Source organism: Molossus molossus, unplaced genomic scaffold, assembly GCF_014108415.1.
Source record: "Molossus molossus isolate mMolMol1 unplaced genomic scaffold, mMolMol1.p scaffold_m16_p_21, whole genome shotgun sequence".
In the NCBI taxonomy this organism is placed as follows: Eukaryota; Metazoa; Chordata; class Mammalia; order Chiroptera; family Molossidae; genus Molossus; species Molossus molossus.
This window is the reverse complement of record NW_023425357.1, coordinates 12,593,612-12,613,654: the sequence shown is the minus strand read 5'-3', so window position 1 is coordinate 12,613,654 and position 20,043 is coordinate 12,593,612. Positions and strand designations below refer to the sequence as shown.

The following is a 20,043-nucleotide window of genomic DNA, read 5'->3' as shown; positions in this document are numbered from 1 at the left end:
CCAGACGGACCCTGTGCAGCCTCTTCCCTCAGACCTCACTGTTCCCATCACCCTGGAGATGAGGGGACAGCTTTCTCGACCTCCCTCCCTCCTCTCTTTGCTCCTGTCCATTCCTCAGACCAGGTCCTGAACCTTCCGTCGCCACCTCCCTGCATCAGAAGCTCCCGACCTCCCGCTGCCTCCCGAGGGTCCCCTCAGAGATGAGGGCAGACTGCTGGTCCTCTCCGGGGAAGCCTGAGGGACAGAGTGAGAGTTCAGTCACCAGTCACCTGCCTGGATGGGACACTGGGTACTCCTCTCCTGGGGGTCCCCAGGCCGGTCTCTTCCCTGGATGAGGCAGGCCCCCCTCTGTGCTGGGACTGGGGATGCTGAGGAGGGCCAGGTGTTCCCTGCAGACAGGTGTGGAACAAGGGATGGAGCTCAGCAGGATGACTGAGTGGTGAGAGGAGCCATGGCCTGGGTGACAGAGACGTCAGGACCACTGGTGGGGCCCATAGTGCTGATCATTGAACTGGCACTGGAGGTGTATTCCAGGTGAGGGCGCCCCCTGCAGTTGTGCGATCTGTGCCCACTGGGCGCAGCTGTCCACATAGAGTCAGGAGGAGTGTATGTGCAGCTTCCTTCCGACTGGGTTCAGGGCCGCACAGTTCCCCGAGCCCGAGGAGAGAGGGAGATCGCGGGAGGAGAGCCTCCTGGGCCCTGGGAGGTTGAGGAAAGAATGAGGTCAGGCCCCATGTGGACCCTTCTGCAGGGATGTCTGGGTGCCCTGCAGCTCAGTGGGGTGAAAGGCATTCCCTGGAGGCTGGGTATTGGGGGGCGCTGGCCCCAGAAGACAAAACCTACAGGTTCTGGAATGGGCATGGAGGGTTGGGATGTCCCCAGGACTTTGAGGTTCACCAATAGCATGAGTCAGCCCGGGCTGCTCCCCCATGAGCAGTGTGCTGAGTACATTTTTCTGTGGCAATGGTGGAGCCTCGTGTGGAGAGAGATCTTGTCCTGAGTGAGCCCCTCTATCGTTAAGCCTCAGCCCAGGGACTCCCTGTCCCTACAGAAAAGTTGAGTCCCGGATTCACACACTGCCCTTCAGGAGGTGCCACCCAGGTGGGTTGAGGTGGGGTGGGGTGTGCAGATGGGGGTGGAATCTGCCTTGAGACTGTTCCTTCCCTCCGGGTTGCATCTTGTCCCAGGGTCTCAGCTTGAGACTTGGGCTCTCTGATCCCTTCTCCTCCCACCTCTGAGAAGGAAGATGGAGGCAGATGGCGTTGTGTCAAGTGCAAGTCATCTCGGTGCTGCCACCTGCATGCGGGTCCTCCTGTCTATTCCTGCTGTCCACGTCAGAGTCCAGGAGCCATGCACAGGCCCCCTGGAGGAGGGCAACTGCTAGGAGCTCACCACGTGCTCCGGCCAGTCATCCACGGAGCTCACCACGTGCTCCCGCCAGGCATCCATGGAGCTCACCACGTGCTCCCGCCAGGCATCCATGGAGCTCACCACGTGCTCCCGCCAGTCATCCATGGAGCTCACCACGTGCTCCCGCCAGTCATCCATGACCACCGCATGTGCTCTGGGAGTCTCGGAGTTGCCTCTACTGTGGGATGGTGCCACTGAGACCACCCAGAGGTGGGCTCTGGTGTGGAAAGCAACCTTGAGTCAACAATAACGACAATGTCAGCTCACATTTTTTATCATTTTTTGACTCAATGCAAGTCTTCCTAAAACTTACCACCTGCATCATTGACTAGTGACAAGAAAACTATTCAGAAAGTACATCATTTTCAGATAAGAAAAAATTTATTTAGAGTTTAACAACATAGAGGAGGGAAGGAGGGTCACTTATATTGCACGTCCAGCCTGAGGGGGTCACTTTGGCTGGAACTGACAGAGTTGGAGACCTCACACTGATAACTGCCACCATCCTCCCTCCTGACGGGGTCTATGGTGAGGGTGCTGTTGCCCCAGGACAGCTTCATCCAGTCCCTGAGCCACAGACTCTGCTTGTTAAAGAGCCACCGGATAGAGATCCCAGTGTCATCCGTGAGGCAGGTCAGACCCACGGCGTCCTTATGCTCTGTGACTGCTGTTCCTGGCTTGGATGGAGGGCTTCCCCACGGGCTCTGTGGAGAAGCAGAGGAGGTGACTGAGAGTGGGCTCCTCCTCAGAGATCTCAGCCACCACAGTCCACAGTGAGCTCTGTAAAGGTCACCAGAGGATGGTCCTGACCTCTGCAGGGCAAGTATCTTTGTTCAGGTGACTGTGTAAGGAGGGGGCTGCACCTTCTCTGTGGTCCCAGATCCCCCGAGGATGATCCCTGACTGTGTCCCTGGACATCTAGTATCAGCACCAGGAACCTCATCCTCAAGTAGAATTTTGTCTACAAACTTTTTGACCCTTTTCTAGAATTTGTTTGATTAAAAAAAAAAATCAGCTCTCGCTCCTCATGTAAACTTCTTGCATTTTGGGAAGCCAGGCTTACCACCTCTGTCCATATCTGGGGCCAAAGAAACTTGACAGAAAGCAAGATGGCGTATGCTTCTTGTTAAATAACTCATTAGGCAATAAAACAGCCCAACCCAGTCTTCATGACCTTGGACCTGGAGAGGTTGCATCTAAAGGTTTCCTCAGTCTGCACAGGACTCTACTTCCTGGTCTGTGGATTGAATATCACCTGAAGGAGATCTCTGGAGAGAAGTGATTTTAACAAAAGGCAGGGACTGTAGGAATAGAAGCAAAGTACTCAGTGAATAAAAGTAAAGGCCACACATGCAAGCCCACAGCTAACACGACACTCCAGGGAGAACCTCGGGCAACATCACTAAGACCATGAACAAGACAGGGTTGCTGCCTTTACCATTTCTATTCACCATAGTACTGGAAGTCTGTCCGGAACAATTAGACAAGAAGATGAAATACAGGCTTACACATTGGAAAGGGAGAAGAAAAATTATCTTTTTAAATAGATGACATAATTTTATATGTAGAAAACCCTACAGATTACACATACAGAAAGAAAAAAACCTTAGAACTAAAGAATTTGGTGAAGTTGCAGTAGACAAATTCCATACTCAGCATCATTTCCATTTCTTTGCAACAATGAACAAACCAAAATGAACTGAAGAGAACAGGTCCATGTACAGTAGGTTCAGAAAGAAGAGAATACTTAGGAATAAATGGAACCAACTTGTGTCCTTAAAAGAATGAGGCAGGTCTGTGTATCACAAGACAGATACATGGGGATCTGAGCGCTCAGAGAATGGAATTCCTGCAGCTCCATGTCTGGGAGAAAGCACAGACTTTCTCAGGTGTCAGTTAAGTATCAGGGTTTGATCCTGGAAAGACATAGGCCTGGGAGTCAGAGACCACCCTGCAGTTCTCCTGGTTCTTCACTGACCAGCTGACTGCCTGGCCGAACAGGGGCCATTCCTTCCAGCTGCACAGACCTCCATCGCCCAGCTAAGGAGTGTTTCTATGAGGCACCATTGCCCAGGACATCCTAGAGACTGGGGTTGGAGCAGAAATAACACACGGGGACCAGGAGCAAGCTGATGGTCACTTGACTACTCAGGCCCCTGGGCCAAGAGGTGGGTCAGTTCTTCCCAGGTGAGTGTGACCGACATGAGCCGGTGAGACAATAAGTGACAGAGCAGAGGCCAAGGAATGAGCTAGGAAGGAGTGAAGGGGACAGGCAGGGGCTGGCAGCAGAACCGTGTGCTCTGCCCGTGGTCATTAAAGCCATTCTCTCTGCTGAGGGCGGGGGAGGACTGGTGCGGAGGAAGGGGTGAGGGGCGGCAAGAGGGAGCATGGACCTGCCGAAATCGGGACCTTGTGGAGCACTCGTGTTTGGTGCTTCTGAGACAGAAATTCGGAGAGAACTTAAAATTCTTCCAAATGTGGAAATTATTATTAATAACCCAGGACCTAAGACCAATAGCAGGAAGGACGATTTCCCTAGAGAGCAGACATAGGTGTGAGACATGGGTGTCAGCCCCTGCAAAGACAGGGAGCCTGTCCTGTGTGGCCAGAATGCCAAGGACACGGCATCCAGGTTCCAGCATCTGAAGAGATTTTGGATCATTCATTCATTCATTCATTCATTCGATCACCATTGATTTCTTCCTAATTCATCAAAAGCAACTGGGTGTATGTTCCATGCTGGTCCCTGAGCGGCTGCAGGTGTAGAGTGGGCAGTGAGCAGGCCAAGCCCTTCCCTTCATACCCAGTGGGAGTGACGCCAACACCTCAGGAAACAAACCAGTGATTTCAGGTCCCGGGCCGGGAGCTGTGGCTCGGCCGCCTGAGGGGAGGCCTGGGCGCTCCAGTCCTACTGGGTCTTGCTCAGGGTCATGGTGATGGGGTGGGGGGGACCCAGGGGGCTAGACTGAGACTGGTCTCCCTTTGCTGAGTTATTCCCATCAGACTGGTCCTTTTCTCCACTGTGAATGTCTGCAGGGCTGGAATTCGGGAAGGGAACTCTGATCTTAGGAAGTTTGTCTCCACTGTGCGTGTCCTGCACTAAATGCCCAAACCCAACCTGGGACGTGGTGCAGAGGGGACGGAGGTGGAGTCCAGGGCTGTCAGTCCTGCGTGTGAAGTGGAGTCCACCCCACCCCACACCAGAGGTCAGAGAGCAATCACTCACGGTATACTCGGAGCTGTCCAGTTCCTTTATCACCTTGAAAATTTCTTTTGATTCCTAGCAGAGTGTAGTATCCTGTGTCCTTCGGGGTGACCTTCTGCAACAGCAGAGATCCATTTGGGTGTATTGTCTCTCGACCACTGTATTCAGGTCCTGGGTACATTTGTTGCGTGTCTATTACATAGGATGCAATTTGACGGCTGCTGTCCACACTTTCCCCTTTGAACCACACATAGCCTGCAAGAAACCCAGGCAGATCGTGCACACGGAGAAGCACATCCTCCCCTTCGGCAGCACTGGGGGGCACGGATTCCACAGTGAGTTGGGCAGTGGTGGGCGGGCTCCAGGAGGTTAAGAGTGAGACTGGGAAGGAGGAGAGAAATTGATCAGTGTTTGGTTCTATGTATTGGTCTGGAGAGGTGAAGCCCTGGGTCCTGAGCAGGTCTCTCTCTCTCAACCTTGGTGTGTGTGAGTGTGTGTGTGAGAGTGTGTGTGTGAGTGTGTGTGAGTGTGTGTGTGTGAGTGTGAGTGTGTGTGTGAGTGTGAGAGTGTATGTGTGTGAGTGTGAGTGTGAGAGTGTGTGTGTGTGTGTGAGTGTGTGTGTGTGTGTGTGTGTCTCCCATGGTCAAGGTCAGCAGCATGGTCGCCATGACTTCAGCACCTCTGAACCTGTTATATTTTCTGTTTCAAATACTCATTGCCGGATGTCATCCCAGCTCACCCCTCACAGCCTCAGACCCCTGCTGACACTCAGGGGAGCCCTTGGGAGACACCTTCCCTGACCACCTCCTCTACAGACCCTCTGTGTCCACTTTCTCCCCTGTCCCTGCTCTGTCCCCTTCATGGCACTGTGTGTACCTGCCACCCCATCTAGATCCCTCCTTGTCTGTCCCCTCCCCACAGAATGTGTGGTGAGGCCCTTGTCAGATCCTGTCCCCCAAGGCCTGCAACAGCGGCAAACCCCTGTGGCTGAATGAATGATGTTCCCAGTCCTGCACCTCCTGGGTGTATGTCCCATTTCTGAGGCTGGTGGGGGGAACAATGTTTAGCACCCTTGGTAAAGTCTACCGACACCTCACATAAATTGTGATTATTGTCATCAGATTCTAAAACTTATCGTTCAGAAATGATCAAGTTTAAAAACACACAGCAATCCTGGTTTTCCTGCACCTCAGCACTTGCAGATCAGGAGATGTTCCTGTCCCTCCCCCATCCTACTCTGCTCCCTGTCCTTTCTCCTCAGTCCAAACAGAAGCCCTCTGTCCCTTCTCAGAGCGCTGTCCTCCCCAGGACACCCCAGCCAGGCTCTGTCTTCCCTCCTCCTGTCTGTCCCCAGGGATCATCCCCTTCTTACCGGCCAGCAGAAGCCCCTGCCAGGGGACACGTCCTCTGCGGGTAGGGACTGAGGGGGACTCCATGGTGTCCGGTGTCTGCTGCCTGCTGGGCCCCTCCCTCTGTCAGAAGAGCTTGGGCTCACAGGCACCTCTGTCCTCCTGTGCGGAATCTGCCAGCTGTCTTATCACCCTGTGCCTGGAACCTCCTCCCAGGGCGGAGCGCTAGCCGGTCACGTGGGAGGGGGCGGGCTCTGTGCTCAGGACCCTCCTTCTCCCTCCATCTCATTCTTGAGCCCCCAGTCCCCTCCTTCCCTTTTCCTTCTGTTTACAGTTCTGGGTCCTGGGAAGCGCTGAGGCTGAGGCTTCTTCAGCTGTGATTCTCCACCACACACACACACACACACACTCACACACACACTCACACACACTCACACACACATAAACTCACACTCACACACACACTAAAATACACACACTCACACTCACACACACTCACACTCACACACACTCACACACACACTCTCACACTCTCACACACGCACTCACATTCACACACTCACACACAGGTCCTGTTAGGACAAGCACAAGCTTGGGAAATTGGGGTCCCAGGAGTCCCCCACAGCCTCTCTCATCACTTGGGACTTTTCCCTTCAGAGCAGGAGCCCAGGGGCCACATCAGGAACTCTTGTCACAGGGATGTCATCCCCGTTGGGCATCAGAATCATGTGGAACTTGTAAAGCTTGCGATGCCCAGGTGACACCACAGAAATGCTGCTTCAGCAGCTCCCAGCTCACGGGGATGACAGGTGAGACCCGTGATGTGGGGGTGGGGCACCCCCTCCCTCTCCTGTGCACACGGAAGTTCTGCAGAACCTGTTCACTTGCAGACTCTGACTTCACAGTGTGCAGTGGACCTGACAGTCTGCACACAGCTTTGGCCTCTGCTGTGGAGTGACCTTGGGTCCTTCATTAACACAGAGAGCCCCTGGGGTCGCCAAACCTGGGGATTACTTCCATTTTTGATACTGGAATCCAGTCGGGCACGGGGTAATCCCAGTGTTCTCAAATGCTCGGGGAAGGTTGGATTTCCTCCCAGCAGAAAGGTCACACAGATGATTGTGGGGTGAGAAAGGGACAGGTTGAATGATGACAGGTGAGGGGACCCCCTTTCTCTCTCAGGTTGTCCCCAGCCTGGCCTCTGCTTTCAGGACAGAGACCCAGGACCAGATGTCTCAGAAGGACCTGCAGTTCCTGGCTATGAAGGGGTAGGTGTCCTGTGTGTCCTTGGAAGTGAGGACTGTGTTTGTTGGTCAGGTGGTTGTGGGTTCCAGGGCCTCAGAGTCAAGGTTTAGAGGAGACCCTTCCTCTTCGTGCCTGTTGGCTGAGCTGTGGCAGATCCTGTCCACGTGCTTCCCTGTGGTAGGAGCAGCCTCTGTCCTCTGCCTGGAGGACTTTCTGGTGGTCACATCACCTTGCCCATGGGTGGGGTGGGGAGCAGCACAGGGACCCCTGAGAGCAGGTGCTCTGAGGCCCCGAGAAGAAATGGGTAGGAGAGAGCAGGCACGGGGGAGGGGCCCAGAAGGGCCTGTTGGAGCTGGGGACATAATCAGGCTCCTTCTCTACCTCCTTAGCCAAAGTCAAGTTCATGTGTAAATTTCCTGTGCTGTCTGTGTGTCTCAGTGTGGCCCCCTAGAGAACCTACCCACTATGGCTAGCAATCAAGACCCAAACTCAACAGGAGAGCACACATAACCCACAGAAGGGTCTTTACTAGAGCACCCTGCTCAGTAGATCAAGGATATTACTCCACTGGGTCCCACAAGAAGGCCACCTCACCAAGACCAGGAGCCATAGCATTCTTATCTGATACACAGAAAAAAAAAAAAAAACACAAAAAAAACACAACAACTCCACAAAGAAATAGCAAAGATAGGGAAACAAAGAGTAGGCCCTAAGAGAAAGAATGAGGAATCTCCAGAAAAAAGAGTGAAATGAAATGGAGGGAAGCAATTTATCAGATACAGAGTTCAAAGTAATAGTTATAAGGATGCTCAAACAACTTAGTGACAACTACAGTGAACTTAGTAGAAACTTCATCAGCTTGAAAACAGGTACAGAAACAATAAATAAGAACCCATTGAAAATGAAGAATGACATAACTCAAATAAAGAATGCCCAGGAATGATTCAACAGTGGATTAGGAGAAACTGAGGAGTGAGTCAGCAAATTAGAAGACAAGGTAGAAAGAAAGAAAAGAAAAAAACACCCAATCAGAGCAGAAAAAAAAAAATTAAAATGTTGGAAGATAGTTTAAGGGAGCTTTGGGGCAGTATCAAAGATAACAACATCCACATCATAGGGGTACAAGAAGGAGAGGAAGAAAAGCAAAGTATAGAGAACCTGTTTGAAGAAATGATGGCAGAAAACCTTCCTAACCTGGTGAAGGAAAAATTCACTGAAGTTTAGAAAACAATGCTAATCAAGACGAACCCAAAAAGTCTCACACCTAGACACATCATAATTAAAATGGGAAATATTAAAGACAAGGAAAGCATTTTATTTTATTTTATTTTATTTATTTATTTATTTATTTTTTGTTCAGGTAGAGTGGGAGGAAGAGAGAGGAACAGACACAGAGAGAGAAACATCGACGTGAAAGGGACACATCGAGTGGCCGCCACCCGCACAACCGACCAGGGCCGGGGACAAACTGCAACCGAGGTACGCGCCCTTAGCGGAAACCGAACCCGGGTCTCTCAGGACCGCAGGCCGACGCTCTAACCGCTGATCCAAACCCGCCAGGGCAAGGAAAGCATTTTAAAGGCAGTAAGAGAGAGACAGAAAATTACCTACAAGGATGCTCCTCTTACATTGTCAGCTGAATTCTCAATAAAAACACTGCAGGCCAGGAGGGAGTGGCATGAAGTATACAAAGTAATGAAAAGCAATGGACTGAAGCCAAGACTACTCTAGCCAGGAAGGCTAACATTCAAAATTGAAGGTGAAACAAAGAACTTTACAGACAGAAAAAAAAAAAAAAAAGCTAAAGGAGTTTACTACCACCAAACCAGCACTGCAAGAAATGCTAAAGGGACTGTTGTAAGAAAAAGAAATAGAGAGGAACGCAAGCATAAAAAATTAAAATGATGACAAATAAGTACCAATCAATAATAACCTTAAATGTAAATGGCTTAAATGCTCCTATTAAAAAAAAAACAAACCTAGGGCATCCCTGGCTGGTTTCTCAGTGGTTAGAGCATCGGCCTGCAGTCTAGAGAAAGACCTGGGTTTGGTTCCCGCTAAGGGTGCATACCTTGGTTGCAGTTAGTCCCCAGCCCTGGATGGTCGTGCAGGTGGCAGCCACTCACTCGATTTTCCCCTTTCACGTTGATGTTTCTCTCTCTCTCTCTCTCTTCCTTCTTTCCTTTCCACTCTATCTGAACAAAAAATAGAAAAATGTCCTCGAGTGAGGATAAAAAAAAAACCTAGGGTAGCTGAATGGATAAGAAAACATGACCCATATATATACTGTGTACAAGGGACCCACCTCAGAACAAAAGACTTACACAGGATGAAAGTGAAGGGATGGGAAAAAATGTTCCATGCAAATGGAAATGAAAAAAAAATGCTGGGATAACAATATTCGTATCTGATAGACTTAAAAATGAAGGCCATAACAAGAGACAAAGATGGTCACTATATAATAGTGGTCACTATATAAAGGGATTGATCCAACAGGAGGATATAACCTTGGTAAACATATATGCACCCAATATTGGAGCAACCAAATATATTACAAAAATTCTGGAGATCTTTAAGAGAGAGATTGATAGCAATACAGTCATAGTAGGGGACTTTAACACCCCACTGACATCACTGGATAGATTTTCTAGACAAAAGAATAACGACGAAACAGATACCCTAAACAACACTAGATCAGATGGGTTTAAATGATATGAACAGAACATTTCACCCAAAGCTTCAGATTTTGCATTCTTCTCTAGTGCACACAGGACATTCTCAAAGACAGACCATGTGTTAGGACATGTACGAGGTCTCTACAAGTTCAAGAAGATTTAAATTATATCAAACATCTTCTCAGATCACAGTGGCATGAAACTAGAAATCAATTACAACAAAAACACGCAAAGACATTTGAACACATGGAGGCTTAACAGCATGCTATTAAACAATGAATAGGTTACCAATGAGATCAAGGAAGAAATTTTTTAAAAATCCCTGGAAACTAATGAAAATAAACACACAACAATACAAAATCTATGGGACACAGCGAAAGAAGTCCTGAGAGGGAAGTTTATAGCATTATAGGCCTATCTAAAGAAGCAAGAAAATTTCTAATAGACTATCGAACCCTACAAGTTAAATAATTAGAAAGAGAACACAAAAAGAAAAAAAAAAACAGAGTAAGTAGAAGGAATGAAATAATAAAGGTCAGAGTGGAAATAAATGACATGGGGACTAAAGAAAAAAAACAAAACACACAAAAGATCAATGAAACTAAGAGCTGGTACTTTAAAAAATAAACAAGACTGATGAACCTTTAGCCAGACTCACCAAAAAACAATGAGCGAGGACCCAAATAAATAAAATCAAAAATGAAAGAGATGAAGTAACAACTGACAGGATCTGGAAACAGCCCAAGTCCATCAGTAGATGAGTGGGTAAAAAACTCTGTGGTACATAGATACAATGGAATATTATTCAGCTGTAAGAAAGATCTCTTACCCTTCGAGATGACATGGAGGGACCTGGAAAGTATTATGCTAAGTGAAATAAGCCAGTCAGAGAAAGACATGTATCATATGATCTCACTTATTTGTGGACTATAATAAACAAAATAGGCTGACAAACAAAATAGATCCAGAGACATGGAAGTAGGGAACAGACAGACGACCCTTAGAGGGCAGAGGGGAAAAGTGGGGAGAAGAGATGAACCAAAGAATTTATATGCATATATGCATAATCAATAGACATAGACACAGGTGCATTGAGGGCAGGGGGGTGCAGTAGCAGGGAAGAGAGTGTCACTGGGGGAATAAAGGAGGGACATCTGTAATACTTTCAACAATAAATATTAATTTAAAAATATGAATAAATAAATAAATAAAAGTGCAGTGCTCGCTCAGTTTTTTTTTAAAGTAATGAGCGTGTCCTTATAGAAAATAAAATGACCGTGTCTTATTGATCGTGAAGACATTGTTTGAAAAATGCAATATGCTTTTAAATGTGTAATGACCTTTGCCTTTCAAAATATTCAGATCATGTTTCATGGACACTCGATGGTCCTGCCTTTAATAAATGTGTTCTCTTTGGGGGAAGTGTAAAACTCTTGTAGTGATGGCAACGTGAGAGAAATAAGACCCCAAGTGCCAACTTGGATGTATCTCAGAGACACGATGTTCAGTAAAAGGAAGCGACACTGATCCATGTGTCGGATCCACGTAGTGTGCATAGGTGAGTACAGAGGACGACAGCAAAGTCCCACTGAGTCCTGTGCCTTGTGAGGTGACAACCCAGTACAAGCCTGTTTTCTCTCTGAGACACAGAGTGAGAACAATGCAGATCCCTCTGGTCCTTCCAGAGACGAGTGAGGAGAGGCAAGAAATGCCAGGAGGTGGGCCCTTCAATAGGACCCCAGTATTCCTTCTCCAGGGAACTTCACCCAAAATTTTAGATCTTTAGTACCTTGTGCAAAAATTGGTCATTTATCATCATGATTGGAGTTTTTCATTTCAGGCCCCTCATCGTGTCAGACACGCAGCAATGTTAAGTTTGGGTCTTTGGTTCGATAGCAGTAGGTATCAGGAAGGAGGCCCATCCTTACGTGATTCCTACATGTTGACGGGGCTGGAATTTTTCTCGTCACACACACAGTGAAACTGGAGGGACCATACTCATTTCCCAGCGAGCAGCGATTCACAGGTGAGTTAATTCTTTTTTTGAGGAATGAGCACACCTTCTGCACAGCCTTATAGTGGTTGTAGGGGACACAGAAGTGAACCTGACAGTCACTGTTCTCATGGAGCTGATATTCTAGTGACGAGGGAGAAACAGTGAAGAAATAAACAGCAGTAGTTCAGATGGCGGTACGTCCTCTAAAGGATGATAAAGTGGGGTGAAGCAGGCAGGGAGTGGATGGGCTGAGGGTCACCTTCTTATATGAGATGGTCAGGGGAGTCCTCCGTGACTATGTGACATTTGAGCGAGACCTAGACAGGGCAGAAGGGGCCATGGAGGTCTCTGGAGAAAGCCTATTTCAGGGAGAGGGCTCGGCCGGTGCACTGGCCCTGGGGAAGGAGGCTGCGCCATGCTCGAGGTCAGGGGACACTGTGGCCAGAACAGGTGGGATGAGGAGAAGGACATGAGAAGTGCAGGCCGGGACCAGGCTCCTGAGGACAGTGCTGTCAGAGGGCGATCTGCGAGCAGCTGAAGACCCTGGGAAAGGAACTTCCGGTCAAGGTGGTGGTGTCGGTAAACACGGTGCTCTCCTCCTTTCACAATCACATCGAAGTTACGACCAACTACAACATGACCATCATTCAGAACCGCCTGACATCCAGCTGAGTGGAAGGCCTACAACTACAAAATTAAAGAAGCAGAAGCAACCCTGGCCGGTTTGGCTCAGCGGTTAGAGCGTCGGCCTGCCGTCCGGAGAGACCCGGGTTCAGCTCCCACTGAGGGCACGTACCTCGGTCGCAGTTTGTCCCCGGCCTGGTTGGGTCGTGTGGGTGGCAGCCACTCGATGTGTCCCTTTCGTGTCAATGTTTCTCTCTCTCTCTCTCTTCCTTTCTCTCCCTCCCGCATCCGAAGAAGAAATGGAAAAATGTCCTCGGGTGAGGATAAAGGGGAAAAAAAAGGAAAAAAAGAAGCAGAAGCAGCTACATGGAGACTGGTAGGAGGGGTGGAGGCACAGACGGGCTGATTCCTCACCCATGTGTGGCGGTTAAAAATCACGAAGTACTGGAAAACAATATAACGTTTCCTCAATAACTAAAAATGGAACTGCCATTTGACCCAGTGTTTCCACTCTAGGAATATATCCTAAAAAGCTGGAAACACCAATCAGAAGACTATATACCCCTATGTTCACAGCAGTGCTATTTACAATGGTTAAGATCTGGAAACAACCCAAGTGTCCATCAATAGATGAGTGGATAAACAACTGGTACATAGACATAATCGAACACTATGCGCTGTAAGAAAGAAAAATTATTGAAGGCAAAGAAAAAATGCCCCACACCAAAACTTGATTCGGTAAAACACTTGTCAGGTGGAAATAAGTTAAATTTTTAAGGCACTTAAAAATGCCTCTCAGAAAAACACTGGCTACTAAAACCCGTATTCAGTTGGAAGTGGGAATTAAATATTGAATGCATATAAAGTGCCCCACCCAAAAAACTTGGTTCAGTGAATCACTACTCAGCTGGAAGTAAGTATTAAATATTTAAGGCAGGACCACATGCCTCTCCAAAGAACACTTAGTTCAGAAACCAGTATTCAGTTGGAACAAAGAATTAAATATTTAATGCATGAAAAGTGCCCCACCCAAAGAAACTTGGTTCAGTGAACCACAATTCAGCTAGAGGAAATAATGAAATATTTACGGCAAAGAAATAGTGCCACAAACCACAGAAATGGTTCAGTGAAACACTATTGAGCTTGAAGACAGACAAATATATTTAAGCATAACACTCCTGGTACTTTATAAAGAGGCCAACCTTGGACTGAGAGCGATGGACACAGAGCTACCTTATTCCATCAATCTGCTTATTTCACTGTGGAAGGACGAAGGCATGGCTGCAGCGAGTGAAGTGGCTACATTTGTCACGGAGAAGATTTGGAAAATGGGAAGAAGTAAATTAATAACATATGGAACGGGCCGAGCTATGACTGTCTTAGACCTACTATATCCATGTCTTAGACCTACGTAGTGCTGATATTTGTACGTGACAAGATAGCTTCAAGTGCATACAACCGGGCCAATGTGCAAGGTTTGCAAAGAAGCATCACGCATTTCTCTAGAAGGATGGCACAGCGACGCCGACCGGCACAAGTGATTGGGGTTTAATTTCTGGTCATGAATCCAGCTTTGTCCACACAATTCTTGTGACTTCCTCAAAGACCACCTAATATATTTATGAGCCGATACATCGCGGGACATTAACAGAGGAGACTGCGCTACACTACCAACAAATCCCGCAGTTATGAGAAGCATCTTCAGGAAGACACACAGGCTCCTGTCTTGGCGGCCTGGGCTGATTCTTCAACTTTGGTTTCAACTACCACTGCATTAGTTTTTGATTCTGAATTTTGTTTTTATCATGAAACGAATGCTACCTACTGGACAGAGAAGGCAAACTGGAGGCGGAGAGGATAAAGGATTGCCCTACAACAATGTGGATTCTTGCCGGGGCTGGTGTGCCTCAGAAGTTGAGTGTTGATCCGTGCACCAAGAGGTCGCCAGTTCGATTCCTGGTCAGGACACATGTCCAGGTTTTGGGCCAAATCTCCAGTGGGGGGACATGCAGGAGGCAGCCAATAGATGTTCTCACTCACTGATGTTTCTGTCTCTCCCTTTCTCCCTCTTTCAAATTAAAAAAATTTAAATTTAAATTTAAAATAAAAAAAAAGTATATGGTCTCAGGGCTGTTCTGTGGTGCCTTCCTTTTCATTTTGAAATGAGTGTCTGGCCATAGCCGGTTTGGCTCAGCGGTTAGAGCATCCGCCTGCGGTCCAGAGAGACCCGGGTTCGGTTCCCGCTAAGGGCAGTTTGTGGCCGGGCCTGGTTGGGTTGTGCGGGTGCCAGCCACTCAATGTGTCCCTTTCACGTTGATGTTTCTCTCCCTCTCTCTTCCTCTCTCTCCCTCCCACTCTGTCTGAAGAAAAAATAAAAAAAATGTCCTCGGGTGAGGATTAAATAAATAAATAAATAAATAAAGATGAAATGAGTGTGTGGCCTGGGCTCTGAGGCGGGGAGGGGTCCCGATCTGGAGGGGACCCAGGAGGAGCCCGGAGGACGTCTCCACGGGGCAGGAGGGGCCGGGCTGTCCATCCCCATGGGGATTGGGGGGGAGGGGAGGTTTCGGAGGTGAAATTCTGGGGTGCATTTCTGAGGAGGCTTTGAAAACCTCCTTCCTCGGTGTGGGGAGCAGGAGAGGGGCCTTCAGTGCAGACCCTGGGGGCTGGCAGCGGCATTTCCAGATTCGGGGAGGAGGCAACAGAAGCTGCAGAAGCAGACGCAACATGGCGCCGCAGGAAGTCAGCCAGGGAACAGGCCCTGCGTGGTCTTAGGGGCAAAAAGTCTCCAAGGGACAAATTATGGTGGGAACAGAGGGAAGGTGAAGCTCTGTGATTCGGAAAATCCCCAGAAGTATAAGACAGACCTCGGATGGGGAGGAGTGTGGACTTGAGAAGGCTCCATGCCGTCCTAATGGGGCCTGTTAGACAGCGTGTGTGTGTGTGTGTGTGTGTGTGTGTGTGTGTCTGATAAAGTGTGGACAAATAGTCTCAAACCCTGTAAAGTGTTTCCTACCCTCAAGATTCAACCCCAAATATCTAGGGCATTTCCCCTCCCCTCCCCCCACTTCCCCTTACCACCTCCCACTGCCATTTTCTACATTTCTCTTTCTTTCTCTTTCTTTCTTTCTTTCTTTCTTTCTTTCTTTCTTTCTTTCTTTCTTTCTTTCTTTCTCTCTTTCTCTCTTTCTCTCTTTCTCTCTTTCTCTCTTTCTCTCATTCTTTCGGTTTTTCTTTTTAAACTTATCTTTACTGTCGAATGTATTACAGATGTCCCTTCCCCCTCCCCCGCATTGACACCCTCCTCCCCACTGCTGTATGCCTCCTGCCTTCTCCACAGTATTGTCTGTGTCTACTGGTTATGCTTATATGCATATAAGTTCTTTGGTTTCTCTCTCCCTCTTCACCTCCCCTTCCCTTTGAGGTTCCTCGTCTAACAACTAATTTGTACTTCTTAATCCTTTCATGTCTTGCACCCATTCCCTCAACCCGACTCCCTTCTGGCAACCAACAAGTTCTCTGTATCTATGAGTCTGTTTCTGTTCTGCTTTGCTCATTTTGTTTGTAGATTCAATTGTTGATAGATATGTATTTATTGCCATTGTATGTTCCCTATTTTGTTTTATCTTGTTCTTCTTCAAGAAGACCCATCAACATTTCATATAATACTGGTTTGGTGGTGTTGAAGTCTTTAGTTTTTTTCTGGTCTGGGCAACTGTTTATATGACCATCAATTCTAAATGACAGCTTTGCAGGATAGAGTAATTTTGATTGTAGGTTGTTCTACAGGTTGGGACATTTCTTATTTTTGCAGTTTTTATGTTTAGCTAAGTCAGGAAGTCTTGATCCAGGGTCCTGGGCAGAAGCAGTGGACATCAAAGTCATCGGTTTGGCCTCTGGCAGGTTAAAGATAACATCTTGACCCCTGGCTGCTTTCCCATGAAACCAGGCAGAGGGACGCCAGACAGACCTTGGAGCAGTCCTCAAGACCTGAAGAAATGCTTTAGCACCTTGAACTCACCTCTGGCCAATAAGCTCCCAGCAGCTCTCTCTCAGATCTGACCTGCTAATAGATGAGGAAACCCTCCAGCTGTTGTCTTACACCATTAATCTAGGACAGGTACAAAAACATTATAGGCATATGAAGAGATTATGCATCATTTATTCATTCATTAATTCATTCATTCACCATAATCTTTCCTCCCTCATTAAAAGCAACTGGGTGTATGTTCCATGCTGGTCCCTGAGCGGCTGCAGGTGTAGAGTGGGCAGTGAGCAGGCCAAGCCCTTCCCTTCATACCCAGTGGGAGTGACGCCAACACCTCAGGAAACAAACCAGTGATTTCAGGTCCAGGGCCGGGAGCTGTGGCTCGGCCACCTGAGGGGAGGCCTGGGCTCTCACTGTGACTGTAGGCAATTTGGATCTAGAGTAAAAACTAATTAATTTTCCTTTTGCTGTCACTCCCCAGACCAGAACATTTACTTTGAGCTGGGGACAGCTGAGAAGAAAGGACCTGAACCGATGACTGGTCTCGGGGTCCACAGACACCAGATAGGACCCCGAGTGGAGGAGGGGGTGGGGCTGCGGCTGCCCAAGGACCTTGCTGTGTCTGAGCTGCTGCTCCTGGTCTGCGCGACTCTGATGCAATGACTGTATCACACCGTGCCTCAGTTTCCCCTGAATAAAAATCGAATAAATGGTAAATGAACTCTGGATCACCATGTTGTCTGTGAATTACCCTGAAAACATCCCTGAGTACTTGACCTCAAGCTTAGTGTAGAGGAGCCGCCCAAATAGATGGCAACTACCACTGTTTGCCTCCATGAGAGAGTCCCCTGGGCTGACCCCTGGTGGTGGAGGAGCTGCCAGGAGCATCCTCTCTCCTCTGTTCCTCCCTGGGGACCTGACCTCCCTCTGGAGTCTCCTATGTCCCCCAGGGCAGTCAGCTAATAGCCTGGGGACCGCTTCTGTTTCGGCTGCAGGATCAGCCTCTTCTACCCTGGTCCTGATGCCGTCTGGGGTCTGAGCCCCGAATGGTGAGCACCTCAGGAGACAGAGATCAGGCGCCTGGAGTCGAGAGTCCAGAGTTGTGCCAGGTGAGGAGAGGAAGGACACAGGCTGCTGCCCAGGTCCTCCAGGGAGAGAGGACGGCAGGCACAAGGGGTGTGTGGGGGTGTGTGTGTGTCTGTTTTCTGGGAGAGAAGGGAGAGCTGACCCCTCACTGTGAGGGGATCCTGTCCTCCCTCCGGACTGTACAAGGGGTAAAGGCTCATTCCTGGGACAGCCGTGGGCACTCGCTGGTATTCACCGTGATGACACCAGGCCCTGGTCTGCAGGGAGCATGCGCTGTCCCCAGGCGTCACACAGGGTGACAGGCTTCAGTGGTGTGATATCCCTCCTCCACTGAGGGTGTTTACGGAGCATCTGTGAGGGTGCGGACGGGCAGAGCTGGTGATCCCTGGCTTCTGTGTCCTCCTGGCGGGCATTGTGGCTGAGGGAGGCCTCTGTTCAGAGTCCCTGCCTGGGCACAAGGACTGGACTCCCGTCTGTCCTCAGGGGTTGCTCCCCGATGCCAGTGCTCTGGCTGGGTCTCCAGCTCTCACTGAGGGTTTCTGGTCGCCTCCCACCCTGACTCCCTGCCTCCTCCTCGTCCTGCGCGGGGCCTCAGCACGGCCTCTCTGGCACAGAATCCGGGTTCCCAAGGTGCCAAATGACCAAACCATACGCTCAGTAACTCTCTCAGGGTCAAGGGCCAGGTGATGGGGTCGGGCCGCCTCTGGGAGAGGGCCTTCAGGTCTGGTCACCGCCGCCTGCAGGGACTGGCCGGTCCTGTCGGGCGTCCGCTCGGGGTCCAGGTGCGCGCAGAGCTGCGTGGGAGCTGAGCGCGGCGTCGGTGCTTTGCTGAAGGGACTCGATCTGCAGAGCTTCCCCTGCTGTGGACCGGCCCGATGGGCCCGACCGAACCCCAAAGAGCACCGCACTCTTCCAGCTGCAGCGCCACCAAGCAGCGCCCGCGGAGGGGACAGCAGGGCGCAGGGACAGCACGCAGGGCGCCCCCCTCTGTCTTGAGGACCATGGAGCCCGGGACTCAGCTCATCCTGCTGCTGGTGGGAGGCGGTGGGATCCGAATGAGGGCCTGTGGAGCCTGGAGTTTTGTATTTGAGATTTAAGTGGGGAAAGGAGAGGAATTCCTACCAGGTCACAACATTGTGGATAGGCAATTGACAGACGGGAACTCCCTTAATGAAAAGAATACACTGGAATGTTCTTTTTTTTTTTTTTAATCCTCACCTGAGGACATTTTTTGTTCCGACAGAGTGGGAGGGAGAGAGAGGAAGAGAGAGAGAGAGGAACACATCGAGTGGCTGCCACCCGCACGACCGACCAGGGCCGGGGACAAACTGCAACCGAGGTACGTGCCCTTAGCGGGAACCGAACCCGGGTCTCTCTGTACCGCAGGCCGACGCTCAAACAGCTGAGCCAAACCGGCCAGGGCTACCCTGGAATGTTCTTTAAAAAAAAAACAAATAGCCATTCTCAATTTATTAGTAAGAGATGCCTGTTCTGTTTTTCTAGTTCATTGACATCACTGTTGGTAGTTTAGCTCTTAGAAAACGGAGAACGCAACCCACGCTCCATGTTTACCTGGGGAATGTGGATTTTATGTGGACTGTCCTATGATTTTAAGCTCTCATATCGACCATCTTCCGTGAGCACTAGTGAGATTTCTCTGTCTGGTTCTGTCGCTCATCCCTGTACAGTCACGTTCCCCCAGAGGCGGAAGCATCTGATCCCACAGCTGCAGCTGATGGTGGTGGCCCTCAAGGTGGGGCTCTGCTCAGGGTGGGCGGGGGACACGGTTTGAGATCTCTCCTTTCGAAATCACGTGCAGAAAGCACCTCCTGGGCCCATCCCATGTGGGGATGGATGAGGGACAGAAATTGAGGTTGGTAATTCAAGTGTCACATCTAAGATTGGACAACAGATTCTGCCCAGAGTCTGAGAGGTGGAGGGACGAATGGAGGGAACACTACAAAGACCCCCTGTCCCCTTCATGAGGGAGCATCAAAGGTCCTGTGGTTTAGACAGGGGCCAGGGATGGGGACAGGGTATTGTCAGCTCACAGGTGCTGGGAACGAGACCAGACACTGTTCAGTCAATTTCTGGGTGTTCATATGTAAGGAATAATGCCACTGTATATGATTCTGAAAATGCAGAGAAACTCCTATGATATAATATTCTTTCTAATAAAATGTTGCTTCCAACAGATTGTAGGGACTTTGCATTCATTGCCAAGTTTCTTGTTATGGTAAGAAGATCAGAGTAGACTGTGCAATGACATTGCATGGAGATTTGTTGTCATGTATTTTCTCTTCCCACTGTCTGCAGAATTTCCCTCTTCTGACTTTGCAGTACAACCCAGTGGTGTCATTCTGATTGTGGGTACACCCTTTGAACACCCACAGTCTTCCAGCTGGTGAGGTATAGGCAGCCATCAAATAATCACCTCCAAGTATGCCTTCAACTGATACATCAAC

At 49.3% G+C, this 20,043-nt stretch overlaps 1 protein-coding gene across 1 annotated transcript; it reads right to left on the bottom strand.

Annotated features, from left to right (window-relative positions):
* Positions 1–1,806: 1,806 nt before the first annotated feature.
* LOC118639261 (carcinoembryonic antigen-related cell adhesion molecule 21-like) lies at positions 1,807–6,164 on the bottom strand. The gene is given in 4 exon segments (XM_036275561.1): positions 1,807–2,076; positions 2,078–2,114; positions 4,637–4,996; positions 5,988–6,164. Coding segments are annotated over 4 exon segments (708 nt in total). The 5' UTR covers positions 6,052–6,164; the 3' UTR covers positions 1,807–1,829.
* Positions 6,165–20,043: the final 13,879 nt, after the last annotated feature.